Source organism: Anas platyrhynchos, chromosome 5 (assembly GCF_047663525.1).
Source record: "Anas platyrhynchos isolate ZD024472 breed Pekin duck chromosome 5, IASCAAS_PekinDuck_T2T, whole genome shotgun sequence".
NCBI classification, from domain to species: domain Eukaryota; kingdom Metazoa; phylum Chordata; class Aves; order Anseriformes; family Anatidae; genus Anas; species Anas platyrhynchos.
The window spans coordinates 35,400,863-35,420,042 of NC_092591.1; the positions used below are offsets into that span (position 1 = coordinate 35,400,863).

Genomic DNA, 19,180 nt, shown 5'->3' on the forward strand with positions numbered 1-19,180 from the left:
TGGTAGATCAAGCATCTGCACCTCTTCTGACTAGAAATTGTGCTGAGAAAACACTAAAAATATGAATTGTGGGAATTAAGTGATGTGCAAAATCCTCCCCAAAGCACTCCCTGGTGAAAAACTAATTCCTAAACACCACAAAATAAATCTGGATTTATAGGGGAAGAAATGTCTGATATGACTGCTCTGATGGATTTGTGCCCATTATAGATGCCTATGACAATTCAGCAGAAAGATTCCCATTCAAACAGGTGGTGTGTGTTGTGGTGTGTGTTTTCTTCTCCTTTGAAGCAGATATATGTGAGCTTCATATAGAAGTGCACGATTCAGTTCCTCTCTACCCAAAACCTTTGGGCCAGACTTGGCTTAAATGCACACCAGGTGCACCTGAGATTTGCAGCTAGGGAAACAGATGGTTGAACAGCAGAGCTGTAACGTGTAGCTACTGCCGGGGGTTTGCACAAGGGAAACTGCCTTTGTCTTTCACCTTTTTTTTTTTTTTTCTCCCCTCTAAATATTTATCTTCTATTGGTTTTCCTGCTCATTTGTTCTCCTGCCCAGTTCCTCACAGGTGAAGTTGCACTTGCAGAAGTTTGCCAGTGTGTCTATCATGTGTGCTCCCCTTTGTGTCGCTTCTCAGTTGGACCTTTGCTCATGATCTGGAAAACACAACGACGTCAGTAGCTTTTGATGGCAACAAGGGGTTTTGTTGAAATAAAACCTCATCGTGTTACATCTGCCTGGCATGTATGTAAGATGCCTGTCTGCTGTGGCTCTGCTGAGAAATTCACCGGTTCCCTTGTTGCTTTGGGGAACCTGGGCATTGCAGAAGTCTGGCTTCCCACCTGCTCATACAGACTGTGCTCCTTTTTTGGTCCGTTTGCCTTCCAGCAGAGCCAGCCATAACCAGATTTCAGTACTAGTGTCTCACTTAGATTTTGCAGCCTCTTGTTTTCATGTTCCGTTGTTGACTGCTGTTTTCAGTCTCTCTAGCGCCACATATTGTGGCTTTGTCCTTGCATTTAATTTGCCACTGATGGCTGTAATAGAAGTTGGCACTAACAGATACGTCTTTGCCAGTAATTTGAGAACAGAGAGTGATTTGGACAAGCGATAGAGCTGTCTGTTTTTTGTTCCCTGCTGCTTCAGCTGAGCACTTTTTCTTGGTAAAGCAATGTCAACATGTATATTCTGTGGGAACAGCACATAGTAGTGTGTCATAGAACATTTTTGTTCATAGCGCTGGCACGGCAACCATGAAATCATGACAATGCCAAAACAAATAAAATTTACTACGAGGGCTTTCAAAATGATCAGTGTGGTATGACAATAAGAAAGCCACTGTGGTAGCAGAATGACAACTAGTCTGTTATTTAAAGGCAAAATTAAAATGCATGCAGCTTTTTAACTTCACTTATGTTGTGTATAATTTGAGTTGACACAAAGCAATACAGATAAAGGGTGTGGATATGGACATACATATGCACACGTGTATGTATATGCAAATCCTCACGTAGCGAGTGTCTCAACTGCAGTACTAGAGAATTTCTAATACAAGAACGTTCAGAGTTGATTTCTAACATTTTGACATGCAGGCTAAATCTTTCTGCTTCTGCTTAAAAGGCACTTTTACAGCAGAACTGGGGGGAAGCAGCGGTGTAGGTATGATAAGGTACAGATGACTTGTCAAGACAGCATCAGAACGCTTCACAGCTACAGTGGTATTAATAGAGCTTCAGGTAGGAAAGCAGTTGTTTGAACAAGAAAAGGCAGGTGATTTTGATGATATTTTCAGGCCTTACCTAAAATGATTTATCTGCTTTGTGCCTTTGCTTCCATTTTTGAAAAGTGAAGCCAGTTTTTAAGATGTTTTAAACTCTCTGGACAACTATCTTTCAACCTCCAGCTGCTCTCCCCAGAAATCCCTGCCTAGAAAGTTCTTTGGGTTGGTACTGACTGCTTATTCCAGCTCATGGAGATACTTGTGTAAGGCAGCACATGCAGGCAGTCACCAACAGCTCAGGATTTGGGGACCCAGTCTGAACTGTTCACTGCCAAATTACATCTTTTCTGAAAGCAGCTGCTGTAAGGGGACAGCTGGAGACTATGTACACATTCCATCTTAAAATCCCACTTCCTTGCAACAAAATACTTTTTTTCCTGGTTTTGTTAGAATAGGTCACAATTGAACTCAAAATGTAAAAATATCCGAGTGGAGTTGTGGCTGATGATTCGCTTTTTTAGCGTCTTAAAGTTCAGTATTCATCGGGCTGGTAAAGGAGGAATGGCCATGAAGCCATGCATTGCAGTAAATCAGGGGTAGCAGGAGGACAAAAGTGAATCCCCTCCCACTTAGACCTATACAAGGTTAAGTTTCCACCTGTTAACATCTAAGCACCGTGTGTGACCTACAAGGTCCCATGTTAGAGAAGCCTTTTTAAAGGGTGCAAAGAAATGACAGGAGGAACAATTAGAAGGCTGAGACACTGCGGCTTCTGAAATACCCATGGTGATGAGAGGGACTGGCAATTTGCAAGTTTTTATCACTTATTAAAATACTTGTGGGCTTTTCTTGCAATGGAGCAGGGAAGAAGGATGTGGCAGGCTGTTTTTGGGATTCTCCAATGTCATGCTTCTGCTCTTAGCACAGAAAGGCAGTCCAGTTCCTCTCTCTTCTCTTACATCCTGGAGGACTCCCACTAGAGCAAAACCACTGTTGTGTCTCCCTGGGGGCAGGGAGCAAGGAAAATGCTGCTCTTTCATGCAGCAGATGGGTCCCATCCTGCTTTAACTGGAGAGGAGTAACATAATAGCCTCCTTCCCAACAGAGAGGGACAGCAGTAAAGGGCTGTACACAACAGATGGAAAGTAAAAGGTTTGCTCGACTGTGGGAAAGAGTCAATAATGATCTGTACTTTGGCTTGAGGGAGGTTACGAGCTCAGGATGACCTTGATTTCCTAGGCTGTAGGAACCTCATTGTGCCTGTTGCTGAGCTCTTGATCTGCATGTACGGTAAACAACCCAGTGTTTGGGTAAACCCAAATAACTGGCGTGTATGAAGAAATAATAACTAGTCCAGGACATGAGCATTCTTCAGTAGTTGTTTTGGGCAAGCTTTCTAGAGAAAAGGTGCAGCACGTCTCCAGTGGCATTAATAGGGAAAGCACAAAGGTGCTCAGTGTTCTTCCACAGCCCTGAAATTTTTCCTCTGTAGCCTGTCAGTAAGGAGAGCCTGGCTGTCCACTCTGAGCCTTGCTCCAGTGGGCAAAAAGGACCAAATTGTGCCTGCTGGGTGAAGGATGCTGCAGCCTAGCTTGGAGTGCAGATTTGGCCTTTCGAAAGTTTTCTACTAGGTTCAGTGCTTGCTGAGAAGCAGAGGCAAAGAAATAGGGTATTTTGATACTGGAGCAAGGGAAGGGAGCGTGCAGTTCCTTTTTGTTTGTTTGTTTTTTAAGCTACCTTGTGGTCCTAGCTACTGCTGCATAAAGAAATGGTTGATTTAATACGTCAGCTACTGCCTGCGTACTGCTTGCTGGTTGTCACTGAAGCCAAATTACCTTTTTTACCCTGCTCCCCCTCTCCTTTCATACTGCTCTTACAGGCTTAATTAGAAGCATTGGCTGCAAAAGCATTAGTTGGGTAAATGGGTTTGCAAGGACGTGTGTGTTTGGCTCCTGAAAACAACAGAAAGCAAATGAGTATCCTTTTGTTTTGTGAGCTTTGGCTAAAAAGGAGCAAAGAAAATAAACTGTCTTTAGTTACGTAAGATGCCTTTCTACCACAATTCTTAGTTTGTGTTTCCCACAGGAACTGGGCACAATTATTGCAGGGTCTTGTTCTCACAGAACATGCACTACTGGGGTTAAGAGTATCAGAGAGGTTAAATGCTAACTTGACGTTCTGGAATTAATTCTTAATAAAGGGACTTTATGATGTGTTTTGCTACCTGTAAGCATTTGAATCACATATGTTTGCTAGTGAGAATATCGATATAAAGTATGTTCCTGTCCAGCTCTGAGTTGATTATCTGATGTAACATCTGGGGTTTGTGGTGGGATGGGGGTTGGTTAGGTTTCTGTTTTGTGACCAGATGCTAGTTGTAGCATGCATTAAGTAAGCCAATGCAAACTCTTCTGCAACTGGTGCTGTAGGTACTAAGCACTGTGCGTGTGACGTAATATGGCCTAAATGACCATAAATCACAGGGTATTTTCCCAAATTAAAGAGAAAGGCACGCCAGGAATTGGTGACTATGCTAACCAAGCTGGTCCCTTGATTGTCCAAGGGGTAGTAAAGCAAATGAGAAGAGCCTGTAAGTGTCAGACTGCAAGCCCTCCACTGGGAACAGAGGCCCCTCAGCCTTATAAACAAGTTCTGTAGAAAGAAGTGGCAGCACAGAGTATGCTGTGAGCAGCTTCTGCTCTGCCTTGTGAGAGGGTTAAAATAGGCTCTGCAGAGAAATGCTAAAGCCAGATGCATCAGAGGAGCTATAACTGCAAGGAATTCACAGCTCAATTCCCGTCTGAGGAAAGGGGAGTTGGCTGTTGATGGGATACAGGAAAGATTTGGTTGAATGTATACTCAGGGAAGAAACTGTGTTGGGTGTTTGCTGGGATGTATCTTAACTCCCCTTGCAACAATTATCATAAGATGAATACATTCTATATGAAAAGATGTTACACTGTTCCCACAAGTGTTCCCACAAGGAGAGTTTTCCTGCTATAATTTTGTCTTTTGTATTGATTAATAGGTTAAAAAAAAAAAGGCAAGGAGATAACAGCACAAAAATTAAGTGTGATGAACAAAAGGAGCTGCTGAGGAGAAGAGGCAGTTTAAACAGTGTATTGCTTAGGCATGAAAGTTGTGAAAAGACAGGAAACGTGAGGGTGGAGCCTTGCAGGACCCTTTGTGGTACTTCAGAGTAATTCCCTCTTACCCAAATTCACTTGAAAAAATGGAAGGAAACATTCCCCTCCCTTCCCCCAAGAAAACAAAACCTTAAAACTTTAAAACTACAGGATGCTCAGGTTTGCATATCGCTCCTGGAGGGGAATCTTCCTGTACTAGACGTGTACTGCAGAGCATGTGGGATGCTTGAATGCAGTTCCTTTCTGGAGGAAGCCAAGAGACTCGCTCACAGAGTGTGCTCAGTGAGCTCAGGCTGAGCAGGGATGCAGAGGGATGTGTTGGCTGCACCACCACAACCCTGATGAGCTAAAAGCTTTGGGTGAAGACTAATAACTTCTGCTGAGAAAGAAAGACAAGCCAGAAACCTTTGCATCATGCCTAGAATGGTAGTGAAGATTTCCCTGAGGGCAGGGACAGGCTTGCTTTGCCTGCTGTTGCAGTGCATCCATCACTGCCTTTGGGCAATGGCAGTACAGTTGCTCTTCAGCATACTTACGGTTACCACTATCCCCAGCCTGTGCCTGGATGCAGGTCTTCTCTCCCCTGTTTCTGCTGCATGATGCCTTCCTGACCCCCTTTTAGCACCCAGTTGGCCCTAAACCCACGAGGGTTTGAGAGAACAGTACAGATGCAGAACAACAAGACAGTAGTCAGCAGTCACCTTTTATTTACAAGATGTCTGACGTATATACAGCAAAAATTGCCAAACCTACTGGAGGTTTGGAAGTTCATGGGTAAAGCAGATTCAGCAGCACAAGTGACTCAACAACATAGAATCATTAAGGTTGGAAAAGACCTTCATGATCATCTGGTCCAACCATCACCCTACTACCACTGTCACCCACTAAAACAGGTCCCTGGTGATCAGTGTAAATATTCTGAATTCATGTATAGGCTAGCAGCTTTGTAGGCCAGTTCTGAGAAGAGTATCAATTGTGTCAGTTATAGGAGAAGTGGTAGAGATCCTGTTTGACAGCCATGAGCAAGCCAGGGACTCCTCGTCTACCTCCCAGTCTTGAAGAAAACACCACGCTGGGGATAGCATCTTTGGAGGAGGGGTGGGGAGAAGGGATGGTTCTAAGCAGATGGGCATCTTGGAGGCTCCAAATTCTGGTGTAGCAGTCCTGACCAACTGGAAAGGAAGTACACCAGCAGTCAGCATCATACAAGAAGTACTTTACGTGGCTCTGCAAGACTATCATCAAAGAAGCAGACGGTGATCTACAGAGAACAAAGCGTAAACATTTCTATACATCTTGTGGGCAAAGTGCTTATCAATACTTTACAGAACAAGATATACATGTAAAATACTGACTACTGCAAAAGTGGCAAGAATACATATTTCTTATTAGGTTATAAGAGGTATAATAAATCAGTATTTAGAATGCTTTACTCGTTATCAGGCAAAAAAAACAGCTTGTCAAATTAAGAATTATTCTCATTATTCCATCACTCATTGAAAAACCCAAGGACAGCAGACACTACACGTACAAGAACTTCAATAAGTCTAGCTATACTATAAGGATTTAGGAATTTTGCTTCATTTATTGTTACCTTTCCTTTTAGGAAAAAAAAAATCAAGATGTAGCCATGAGTATTCAAAATAACCCGAGTGACAGGAACTTTACAGGGAGTTCAGCGTATGTGCCAGCACTTCAGTCCATCACCACACTACGCCCTGTAGCATCAAAGAAGCCTATACATGGTCTTTGGTCTCTATATAGAGATATTACTTCAAGTCTCCTGTTAATACATTGCTTCCCTGACCTTCAAAATCCATTATTTTCTGCTCTACTTTTGGGCCACGCTGTGGAAAGGATAATGGGACTTCCTGAACATAGTGGATAAAGCACTTGAGAGATACGCAGGAGCGATTACAGTAGGTGTGCATCCATAACATTTTAGTTTTAGTAGTTGATTACAGTACATCTAAAGCAAAAGTTCTGATGAATTTTGAAGAATTAACAGCTATCCAGTTTGCAACAGCTGTAGCTAAGAAATAGCCTTCAAGCATAAGAAAATCACTGCACTTACAAGTAGAAGGGAAGAAGTCAACCCACCTGCTGTAAGAAGTCCTTCCTCCTCATTTACATGCAAAGGGAGAATAGCATATTCGTTGTGATGACCTTGGTACTGTTTCACGCACTTCACTGTTCTCAGGTCCCAGAGTTTTATCTGAAAGTTGAAGTATTTTTTCACAAGAGGATACATTAACAAAGCAGAGATCACCTGCTGGTTGGTAAATAAGTGGATCTAGTAGTGAGGAGCAAAGACAGCCCAGTGGGGAAATACCACCCAGTTCTGTGCCGCTCTCCAAAGAACAGCCACCCACCCTCAGGTCTGGAGTAAGCACCTGTCATTGCCCAGATACCTAAAGGAACTAACTGTGTATCCCACAGCAGCAGAAACCTACCTTCCCAGCCATATCTGCTGCCATCAGGTAGTGTTCAGCCTCGAGAAGCCGAATAGACGTAACTGCCGAGTCATGGAAGAGGCGGATTGCTTTCCAACTCTGGCCCTTGCGGTTGCGCTGACGCACGTCGATGCTGAAAATCTCACCTGAACGGCAGCCATTGTACAGCATTGGGGTCTGGAAGAATCCAAAAGAAAGAGGTGCACTGCATAGCATCTGAAAAGGCTTAGTACCCACTAATGACAATGCTCTGACACAAATGAAGGTTCTTTCTACCTGAGTGGCAAACTGTTGTGCCAAGACATCACTACTGGTTCCAAATGTCTGTCGATGCCCTGTCACTACATTGGTCACGAGAACTCGTCGTGTCAGGCCTAAGAGAGACAGATTATGTTCATTTAGTTGTAATTTGAGCTGCAGGTGGGAGATTAAAGCAAGAAGTTTTTCCTGCTGAGATAAAAGTGGTTGCTAGCCTTGCAGATCACCTGTGCTGAAGCAGTTGTCTGCTTGTGGATTCAGGCACCAAGCACAGGACCAGGCAGTAGATATCTTGAAGCTGCACAACATTCCAGGTCGATCTCCTAGGAGAAATAAATACCACATGAAACATCCATAAAATGTAAGGACAGGATGATAACTCAGGAAGATTCTCTGGACTTCCATGCTTCTTTGAACATTGTAATTAGAAGCAGAGACAATGATAGCCAGTTAATACTCCTGTGCTACTCAAGAGACATGAAACAAAAGCAGGACTTCACTGTTGTAAGCTGAAGACTTACAGCCTACACATATACACGACTGTGAAATTTATTCATTAGTCAGAGGTCTGACCATGATAGTAAAGATCAGAGAAGAGGAAAGTAACATGTGCTTTACAGCACTAAGTAAGCCATTTTTTAAAGACAAGTGGGCTGGAAACACAAAACATTTTCTTTAGAAGCTGTAGTTTAGCCAAAGCCTAACTTAGAAGTTCTATAAATAATGAAGATGGAAGAATTAAAAAAAAAAAAAAAAAAAAAAAGTATGGAGGGGAAAAAAAAACAAAACACAAATTAATACTGTCTCTTCCCTGCTTCTCCTGGCCCATCGGTGTTTTTAAAACAGTCTTCAGTGAAGTAACAGCACTCTAGATTTGATTCTTACTCATGTAGCTCCTGCACGAGGCCTACCAACCCATGTACTTTAACCGCACAGTTTTCACTTTATGGCATGTCTGCCACAATCATACAGATGTCAGGCAGCACAGGTGACATGTCTAAAACCATGCTGCAGATGGAAGTTTTACTTTTGTTTTGAAGGTACCAGCCTGACTGCTGTCTCCAAGAACACAGAAAAAAATATATAGATAATACAGCTACAGCCATCAGATTTATGATAAAGGATTTTCTAAATCAATCATGCTTACACAAAACTAAGCATGATGTCTAGTACAAGGAGCCATGGGCTGAGACATTTACCAGCTTTCCACCTATGATTAATCCACTAAGCACAGGGAGTACCTACGGTGATAAAATATCCTGCAATGATTCTAGGGAGTCTATAAGGAAATTTGAGTACTTCTTGTGTGCTGTTTCTGCATGTTACTTAAAAGGCCAAGCTACTCATATGAATAATCTCAAATGTTTACTTTACAAGCAGGACGTTCTCCTGCCAAAGTGCAACATCAGCAGGAACTAAAAATAAACTAGTGCTTTGAATACTGCTTGCTAATTAATTCTTAAGGTAAGTTCTTTCATCTGTTCATTTCTTATACTGGACTTCTTCAGGACATTCTAGATTTTTATTTTTTTTTTTTATACAAGAATACAACTACTGAAACCAACTACTGAAATGTGGACATCTTTCTCTTGTGCTCTTTGCATTACCATAACTACTATCCAAAATTGGAAAAAAACAACACATCCCACCTGGGTTAGTGCTGCTGAACAATGATGCTGGAAGCAAACTGGCACAGCCTGGAGTTTCTGCAATTCCCATGAGGCACAGCTTGCTGGAGCGAGTTAAGGAAAACAAAAATTTCTTCCTAGAATGGAACAGGCTGCCTAATATTTATAGCTGGGAAAAGTAAGATGCTCTGACACAGTTGTAGTTCATAATGCTTCCCGTTCAGTAATGTCTTCCAAGAACTTTGTTGTGCCTTACGCTTCACAATTAATTCTTGACACTTCCTTTCTTTCATAGGATGAGCTAGAAAGAACATGACTGTGTATATGTAAATACACCATACATGCCGATGACACTGCATTGATATAGAATTGTTTTGACGGAGATGAGCTGGAGAAAGGGTTACATACACTGAGGAGGCAAGAGTCAATTTAGAGTGCATTGAAATAATTCAACAAAATTATAGTGGGTATAAATAGGTTTTGAAACTGCTTTTCAAGTTTAGTGTGGTAAATCTGTGTCATAGATAGGGAAAAACATTGAATAACCAAGCAATCTCCAACTCCTAACCATCTCTAAGCAAGACTGATGAAATCCTGCCACCTTCTGGATCAGTTCTGAATTGCATAACTATCATAACTTACATAACTATCAGTATCCCTTCCTCTTTTAATAGCCACTTTTAATGCCACTTCGATAGACCTTCTGTTGCTTGTCATCTCCCACTTTAAAATTCCATTTTTTTCCTCTCTTTTGTGACTTTGTGTCATCCATTTGTGCTTCCTCTACTACACATCAACTTTTCTTTTCTTTTGAGATAAAGCTGCAGGACATGCTCTGGCACTGAGCTCTGCCACTTTCAATGAGTTGCTGCCCTTCTCCTCCCCTCCAGTCAACATGGCAATGGTTTACAACAGAAACCAAACAACCCCCTTTCAAAGAGCTCCGCTTTTTTAAAAAGAAAGTTAGTTGTCTTGATTCTCTCTTTTGTTGTTTTATTACACTGGAACAGAACTCCATACATCTGTAACAGCATGATACATCTGTTTCACTAGCCCCAACAGCTTCCAATTTAATTCATTTTGGACAACTTTCCCAGTCTTCTAGAAAACAACATTTCTGGGGCAACTACGTGAGATGTCTTCTGAAAATGTTCTGTTCTGTGCAGCATGATGCAGAATAGTCAAAGCAGCACTGACATTTTGCTTTTGTAAAAGGATATAAAACATGAGAGTCTGGATGTGTCAGTGATGCCCAGCACACAGAATTCACCTTCAGACACAAGAAGACATGGTGTTTGTGTAGACCTCATACACAATTCACGAAAGGGCATTTCCATGCAAAGATGGCATGAAACTACGCACTGGGCACACTTCCTTAGCTCATGCAATAGCGTGGTAGCAGCACACGAGCAGTTTATCCCTATTCTCCTCTTAGGTGTACAGAAGAGAGGGCAGCACTGGGAAGTGCTGGGAAGGCACCAAGCACATCCTATTATTTAAGGGATCATCTTTACTAGAATCTGAGCATGAAGAGGTTACACAAATCTGGTTTAAATATTCTTCATGTATACAGATAAACACATTTTCCCGAAGTTATTTTAAAGAAAGAAGCATACAAATCTTACTTTCTCAACATAGTGTTTTCAGCTATGGCTGAACGAAACCCTGAAGCGCTATCCTTGGAAGGTGATACGTCTACATGGTCTTCTGTTCCGATGGCAGCATAGCATTCCTGATAAATAATGCTGGTCCTCAGGACTATCCGAGGCAAGTTTACTGCGATTCTGTGACATCACGCTGCTAGATTCTTCCTTTCTCTCCTACTAGCCCCTTCCCCTCATGCATTTCCCCACGTGCCTACCAAGCAACAGCGTTTTGAGAATGCAGCAATTGAAGGAAGCAGGAACAGAACACAGTACTTTGCGGTTTGTGAAGTAGAGGTTGTCATACATCTCTACAGTGAGAGACTCCTTCCCCAAACCACTGAGGTTGATGATTCCATATTTACACCCTCCGTGCTCTACGTCGTTCACGGTGAATATCCGCTCACAAGCAACATCTGCCTGTAAAATAAAAGCATCGTTGCACTTAGTGGAAACTTGCTGGAAAAAATGGCTTGAGGCAGCTGCATTAGATCTAAAATGGAGAAACATTAATTAGTCACTTTAACACCATCAACTTTCCATTCATCCTTAAAACAGTGGTCAACACCTTTTTTAATGCAGGCATAGAAAAATTATCATTAAAAAATAAAATTATTCAGTCCTTACACAATAATAAAAACTCTTTCCCATTATATCAGATACTTCTCTGGTTGTTATTAGTAAGCACAGACTGGTATCAGTAGAGGACTCAAAGAACAAAATAGTAATTAAATCTTATCAAAATGAATGTGGAATTCTCCTATGCTGCTTAAGTGTAGGAGATTCTCCTCCTGCTGGATCACGTCACAGTAAAAAGGATGCTGCTGTATTTCAACTTTTATAACACTAAGTTTCCAACCCTGTTCTGGCTCCAGCTACCGATGCAGTGCTCTGTTTGTAAGCCTAGGAGCTGATCCTCGAGAGCCTCCTACAGGAATTATATTTGGTCCAGAAACCTTTTCTGCACAAACACGCCACCAAAACCAGTAGAAACTGCCTTCAGAGTATGAGGTGTAAAATCATTACAGTCATTTACATAGATTCCCTATACTACAGGCTTTGCTATTCCCCAGTTCTCTTCAATTTTCCTCTTCTTCCCCTTCAAAAAACCCACCATACTAATTATCCACTCAATTCCTGTTTATTTCCAATAGGACAAATTGATCAGCTCCCCAAATCGCTTACATATCCAACCTTTTCATCATTTTCCTCTTTAAGGAAGGACACCCTCTTCCTACCTGTTTAAAAACTACTGAGCTCAGATTTTGAGACCTGACCCAATGGGAATAATGCACCTTTGAAAGCAAAATGTGACATATAGGATTTGATCTCAAGATCCTCAGTTTTCACTGAAGACAGACTTTCTGTATCTTAAAAGTTTAAGAGTTATCGTAACGTACCACAACTATTTTAAAATTGTTGGTTCCAGCAACCGAGGAATCTGGACTGTGAATTTCTATCTTCCTCCTCTGCATGCAGTTCACTTTTAGTTCATGGACCATCCTGTAAAAGCAGGTGGGGCAGGAGGAGAGAAGGAATTCAGGTAAGCCTATGTTTAAGAATTTTTGATAAGACAGTCAGAACTGCTTCTCAGTCACAGAAGATAAAATGCCTGAAAATTAGCATGCTACAATTTCACTTACATAACCATTGAATTTCATCCCATCATTTTGAACCCCAGCACATCTCAAGTAGCAGGAACAACAACATAGCAAGCCACTAACTTCCTTTCTACACTGTTATTGTACTTGAGCATAAAGATTCTAATGGTGGGGAAAACAACCACATCAGCTGAAGAGCACTGATCCAAAGAAAAGCTGAACTGTGTTCATAGAGCACAATGTGGTAAAACAGCATGTATTGGAAAAAAAAAAAAAAAAAGTGAAAGTTCAAACTCCAGTTATCTGAGATCGGGACATACCTTCCTCATCTCAATTCTCACCACTTCGGAAATGATAGAAGAATATAACTTTTTTGTTATTATAAATAACATTACTCTGTCCTACGTGGAAGGGTGAGGGATGCAAAAAAAAAAAAAAAAAAAAAAAGCAACAACTGACAGGAATGGTTGTACGAGTAGCAGAACTTGATATTGCAAACAGAAGACAATTCAGATTATTGTACCTGCAATAACTCGTGGAGCTGAGCAAACCTAGCTGCCTTTTCTGTAACAGCATGGATGAATTTAGTCCAGGCCTTGTTGTTTTCTGGAAGAGAATAAAATGAAAGTGTTCTCAGTTATTTTCTTGTTTATGATTCAACCGTGGCCATTGGTCTTTGATATTTGGGATATTCGGGTAACTTCTTCCTCGAGCCTATGTATAATAATATTTTCAAGTCTATAAAATGCATTTCAGCAACATTTCCTTGGTCTACTACAGAAAGTACACAAGAAAGAGAAGTATTCTTGTGAATCTACTCTTGCGAATTTCAAGTGCTTCTATAAATACAAAAACTGGGAAAAAATCTTTTGTTTTTGCTTAACACAATCAATGGTACTAGCTTGAGGTGTGAAGTCACCTTGTGTTTTTACTCTGACACCTTAAAACTTATTATATAGCAAAGCTCTATCACCACAAGACTGCTGTTAACGTGCAGTCTTATTGCTGCACTAAGTTTCTTTTCCATTCATCACTTTTTAAAATTGCATGTGAACACTTTATAAATACTAGGGAGAGCAAAGGATAGAGAACTTTGCAGTGTTAGGGATTAAGAAATCTCTTTGATAATGCTCTGTCAAAGTATTGAAGAGTCAGAACATTCATATCCAGGAGGCTGATTCAGATGTCTGATTCTATAACCAGATTTTGAGAAGAAATGTATCTTCACAGTTCCCATTAACAATTACATGGCCGGCAGCTGTATAGGAACTATGAAAACTAAACTTCTCATGGAAACAGCTTAAGAGAAACCCTCCACCACCACCATCCTCCCACCAAAAACCAGCACTTTCATAATGAAGATGGAAGAGCTGAATTGCTGCTTGAAGAACGAACTTTATTACCTAAGGAAAAATATACTATACTCCTCTCCCAAACAACAGCATATTTAAGGTGAGCTTCAGACACTGATTTGCTAAGTTATAAGACTTGGCTTTCAAGCAATTAAAACCACCCTCCCTAGGTATTTTACTCAGGTTTCAGACGTGTACTATTGCTATCAACTCTGCTGTAACACTTTATGTCTGAAAAGCCTGTATACTTTCCATTGTAAACTTGAAAGTATAAAGATAAGACTAAATTTGATGTCACCTGTACGAAGGAAATTCTTTGTTACAACACTGTTTCCCCAAAACATCGTTAGTATTATTTCCTCAGGGTCTAGGTACACAGTCTAAATATTTATTAAACACATGGAAAGCCTACAATTGAGATCCCACTTTGCCAGTTCACAGCAGGGATCTGAAACCTGGCATCCAATGTCCTGACTCAACCGTAATTGTTGGACAATTTGTTATTCTGAGAGTTCCTGTCTCTTTACAAGTTTTTTTTTTTTTTTTTTTTTTTTTGTTTGTTTGAAAGTGACTTCCTTTCATTCCTGTGTGGAACAACCAAACAAAAGACTTCAAGAAATATAAATTCTCAGCAAAAAGAATTTTTTGCTTCTTCAGACAGCTTATGGGACTGTACTACAGTCAAAAAAAACCTAAGGATTTTAGCTCATCATCTGTCTTCAGACTGAACACAACAAAGGATAATTGCAGTCTCTTTCAGAACGTACCTTGTTTTGTTTTTCTTCCTCTTCTAAGAGTCTCAGTCTTTTACTCTCCATTGCCTTGTGCTGAATACTCTCCTTGGTGAGTGGGTTGCAGTTATTATGCCCAGGCAGTAGGCGAAAATAGCGTTTTTTTTCTGGGTCATAGTAAAATCCTGGCAGTTCTAAAAGGTAGTAAAAATAAACAAAATCAGATGCATAGCCAAATTTATTTGTTACTCTTTGACATCCCACATCTTCATGGAAATGTCAGGCTCACAAGGCTCAAAGTTCTTGCTCCTAGTTGGTCCCAAGCATGATAGGCAGACCAGGAATAGATGGCAGCCACTTAGAGGAAAAAAGGATTTTATTCAGAAGAGGTGAACACTAACATCTTTGAGGGTTTTTATTTAAACCTTTATCTACTACTATAACCTGCATTTGAAGTAACCTCTTTTTGCTGCTGCTTATAATTCATCTCCCTGTCAGTATGTCTTAGGTTTCAGCTTGGCAATAAATGACCAAGATTTATTCAACTTGAAAAAATTTAAAGTTAGTTGGTAAGAGTACACTGCATGTAGTATACGGAATCTGTTTACGCAGCAATAAATGTTTTGAATGATATGTATTATTTCCTAACAGGCTCACAAACTCTTAAGCACAAGAGTGATACACACACAAAAAAAAAATCACTTTATGCTCTGGCTTTGTCTGTTGCTAAGAGGTTGCAGAGTCAGTGGTGTTTCAGGACTCTCCTGCTGTGGAGCTATGCATGTTCCCACAGGCCTAGCTTTTCCTAGGGATGTTTAATGAGTCAGAAAACCAGAATGCAAACGGAACATCATCTTTTATAGCATTGCTACTGCATCAAGTCTGGTTTTGCCAGTTGACTCCCTAATAACGAATGCACAGATGATTTAACCAGACAGTATTTCTTACAGATTATAAACACACTGAAGGCATAGAGATGAGTTTGTATTTTTCCAAAGTGGTGGATAGTTGTGTCTTTTAGAAGACTGAATAATTTGATCTACATTACTTTTTTATATGCTGTCCTTTTATTTTTATTGAAAGATATATAACATCTTCATCACAGATAAGAAAAAAGTTCATATGCTTCCCAAACCAAGATTTCTGGAGAGAAAAACAAAATTCTATTATTGTCAGTTTATAATAGCTTGGCTAAGCACACAAGCTTTCATACAAAAGATGGAGTTCTGGGCCTGAAAGTGTTTTATTCCTGCTCTCCAGATTTTCACTTACTACATCTTTTTAGATCACCTTTTCAGATACTAATTTTCTCTACGAACTTTATTGTTTATATCCATCCTTTAACACCATACTATTAACACAGCTGCTACCACATTTTTTTTCATAAGATCAGCGTACAGACACTGATTTTCTTACCTGGTACTACAGAGTTCTGCGTCAAACTGGATGAAGAAGGATTTCCACTGCTGCTGGGGTCTGCATTCACTGAGGTTTGTGGTTCCTCCTGTTCAGACCTAAAAAAAATAATAGCATTGCCTTCAAGACAGGCCCACAATTGCCCTACACATCTTTTCCGCAAAGCCTCTTTAAAGCAGCTTGTTAGTCACATTAATAGAGTGCAATTTTGCAGGTCTGTGATAAGCACACTGTGTGTATCACTGTATGCCAACCAATGAAAAAGGAACAGTACAAACACTCAGCTTTAAAACCTCTCAAGAACACAAGAGATAACAGTATCTTAAAGTCCGAATTACTTGCTAAAACATTAGAGGTGGTTGCTGCTTCTTTATGTGTAGTTAACTCTGCAGCAAAAGATTAGTTCTGGGCACATTACCATACCCTCTGTTTCAAAGAAAAGCACGTCCTTGAAAGTAGGATAACGCTTTAGAGCATGAAGTGAAAGAAATGGCATGGATAAAAAAAATGACATCAGGTCAGAAGTATTTTGCTATTGTCTTCATGACAGGAAGCTCATGAAGGAGCTTCAGAAGCATGCAAACCAAGGAAAAAATTCAGGAAAACTCTAGGAAAGAAAAAAAATGTAATCAGTGTCACAGTGAAGTAGTAACTGCAGCTTTCTTCTTTGAGAAGCCATTTAAACAGGCACAGTCAGTACTGAGGGGTGAAATTCCACTGGGATGTTTTCTGAATCGCCCCTACGATTCTCACTTTTTGAGACAGGTCATCTTAAAAGCATTAGGCCAAAATGTTTTTCATGAGTCATAATTTACTGAAACAAAATAACAAGGCAATTCTGGTTTTAATACCAGCTCTGTTGCTGTTCAGTTATACAAGTTTGCAATTGTTAAAGAATGTAACTGATATATTGGGCGGGGAACCACTGAATTCTAGCACTTGGGTCTAAAGCTTATTAGTGAAATACTTTATTCTATATTTGTGAGTTAGGGGCCATTTGCATTTCTAACGTTTTACACAGCTAGAATTAATGGGGCAACTCATACACGTGTGCATATCTTTCCCTGAAAATCCTTTTTACAAGAAATGCTTGTAGTATTAAAGGCCTGGCCTGCTTTACTCCTGTAAGAGACCAATGACAGAACACAGCAGAGAACGAGAGCCATCCACATAGCCCTAACACAGGTAAGCAGAGGTTCTAAACTTTAAAACGTCTTTTTCTGAAAGCATCGGCTCTCAAGGCAACACAACTCCTAAGACCTCGTCCCAGTTTCCTGACCTATGTGCGGCACTATCGCCCCAATACTTCACGTGTCTTTAAACTTCCAGGGCGATTTAAGGCTCGTTTTTACCCCGGCGGTCCCTGAGGCGCGAGCTGGATGGCAGGGAAGTGCTTACCCACGGTTCTCTTCTCCCTGAGCCCCCTGCGTGCTGCTGACGGGCTGTGGGGGAGATGAGACCCCCCGCAGCCCCCTCCCAGCGGGGGCACGTTTGCAGGCCCGGAGGGGGCCCCCCCAGCTCCCACACAGCCCCCGGCCCGGCCCCCCCACCCCCGCGCCCCCACTCGCCTGTCGGGGCGGTGTCCGGGCCGCCTGCGCCCGCGGGGCCGCTGCCTGTGCCCGCGGCCGCTCCAGCCCCACTTCTCCTCGCCTCTCCAGCGGCCTCCCCGCATGGCTGCCTGCGGAGACAACGGACACACACGCGTGGGGGTGCCCGCCGTGCCAGCCCGCCTCCGCACCGGGGCTTTCGGCGGTGGGAGCCCCAGCGGAGCGCCTCGCCCCGGGGCCGGGGCCGGGGCCGGGGCCGGCCCGGAGCCGCACGCCCTGACGCGGGGCCGCAGCCCCCCCCCGCCGCCCCTCACCGCTTCCACACAGGCGCCCCGCCCACCCCGGTGGACGCTCGCTGATTGGTTCTCGGCGGGCCCTGCCGCCTGACAGGCAGCTCCCTCAACAAATAGGAGGGCAGCGCTCCGCCTGCCTCGCTGCCTGCATCTCGAGGAGGGGCGGGAGGGAAATGGCGGCCGGCGGGAGGCGCGCGCGGCTCTGAGGGGGCTCTGAGGGGGCTCTGAGGGGGCTCTGAGGGGGCTCTGAGGGGGCTCTGAGGGGGCTCTGAGGGGGCTCTGAGGGGGCTCTGAGGGGGCTCTGAGGGGGCTCTGAGGGGCTGGGCGCCGCAGCAGCCCCTTTCCTCAGCTCTGGGAGGCTTGGCTCTGAGGGGACGTCCCAGCTGGAACGGTTGCACTTTACTTTTACATAGCAAGCTTGCTATGGTGCTTGACGTGAGAGTAACTTTGGTGAGGTAATCAAGGAGTAATGACTTCAAACTAAATACGGGCAATCTGAGGCTAGGCTCTGTGAGGAAATGCTTTACTCAGAGAGCAACGAGGCCCTGGCACAGGCTGCCCGGAGAAGCTGTGGGTGCCCCATCCCTGGAGGTGCTCAAGGCCAGGCTGGATGGGGCTTTGGGCAGCCTGGTGTGGTGGGAGGTGTCCCTGACCATGGCAGGAGCATTGGATTTATGTCATCTTTAAGGCCCCTTCCAACCCAAACCATTCTGTGGGTCTTAAATCCTCTCTCTCTCACTCGGCCTGTGTTTTAAGTTCAAAATGCATAGAAATAGAAGTGGCCAGTGAAAATATACCTTTAGGGGTAGGAACAGTCAGGGAACTCCTTTGTAGCTCGTGCAGCTTGTGAACTCTGTTTATTTGCCTCTTTAAAAGGCAGAGGACCAGTGTGGTCTGGCTCTAAGGCATTTTTCATCGATTAGGCCTGTTTTTCAAGGTGGTTTAGCAATACCGGCTTTTCAGCTTCCACAAGGTGATTCTGAACTTGCACACATTAACTGGAGGGTAGAGTAAAAGGCCCAGAGAAAGCTGCATGAACAGGAGCTGTTAAGCCATTAATCCTGCGAATGCCGTAGACTGGATCCAGAATGACAGGTTCGAAGGTATTGATACTTGATCATCTGAAATTTGATGATATGCCTGTGGCCAGGAGTCTAGGAAATACAGTTTTCCCTGGTGTTTCTGACTTGTACATAGTATTTCAGAACATCAAATGTTTTACAAGTAATGTTATACCTGTGTTGTTTTTTTTTTTTTTTGTTTTTTGTTTTTTTTTGCTAGCCTTATTTCAGCTTTTTAATTTCTGATGCCAGCGAGCAGTGTTAAAGGTTTTGTGACCAATGCGCTGTTTGTAAGCTGCGGGTTTGACTCCACCAAGATAGAATTACC

At 42.4% G+C, this 19,180-nt stretch overlaps 2 protein-coding genes across 4 annotated transcripts in view; one reads left to right on the forward strand and one right to left on the reverse strand.

The window, feature by feature from the left end:
• Positions 1-5,559: 5,559 nt before the first annotated feature.
• DCAF4 (DDB1 and CUL4 associated factor 4) lies at positions 5,560-17,826 on the reverse strand. 2 transcript variants are annotated; one of them, XM_027457634.3, is made up of 13 exons: positions 17,520-17,825; positions 15,952-16,049; positions 14,572-14,729; positions 12,976-13,058; positions 12,252-12,354; positions 11,128-11,271; positions 10,429-10,478; positions 9,230-9,309; positions 7,808-7,903; positions 7,599-7,696; positions 7,323-7,499; positions 6,970-7,084; positions 5,560-6,041 (listed from the first exon to the last, which is right to left on the reverse strand). In XM_027457634.3, the coding sequence occupies exons 1-13, from the start codon at positions 17,621-17,623 to the stop codon at positions 5,848-5,850; spliced, it is 1,500 nt and encodes a 499-aa protein (XP_027313435.3). In that variant the 5' UTR covers positions 17,624-17,825; the 3' UTR covers positions 5,560-5,847. The 2 variants fall into 2 exon arrangements, with proteins under 2 accessions (XP_027313435.3, XP_027313436.3); XM_027457635.3 differs by having other exon boundaries at positions 5,982-6,130; positions 17,520-17,826.
• Positions 17,827-18,134: 308 nt separating this feature from the next.
• The window catches only part of DPF3 (double PHD fingers 3), a 182,696-nt gene continuing 181,650 nt past the window's right edge, over positions 18,135-19,180 (forward strand). For both annotated transcript variants that reach the window (XM_072038821.1, XM_072038823.1), the window contains exon 1: positions 18,135-18,894. The gene's annotated coding sequence lies outside the window, so the exon portion shown is untranslated. The remainder of the gene's footprint in view (positions 18,895-19,180) is intronic.

Coding starts and splice junctions, on each gene's coding strand:
- DCAF4 (XM_027457634.3), bottom strand. CDS start 17,623: ATGCGGGGAGGCCGCTGGAGAGGCGAGGAGAAGTGGGGCTGGAGCGGC. Junction 13,059..14,571: donor AGGAAGAAAAACAAAACAAG/GTACGTTCTGAA, acceptor ATTCTCTTCCAG/AAAACAACAAGGCCTGGACT. Junction 7,697..7,807: donor AGACAACTGCTTCAGCACAG/GTGATCTGCAAG, acceptor TGTCTCTCTTAG/GCCTGACACGACGAGTTCTC.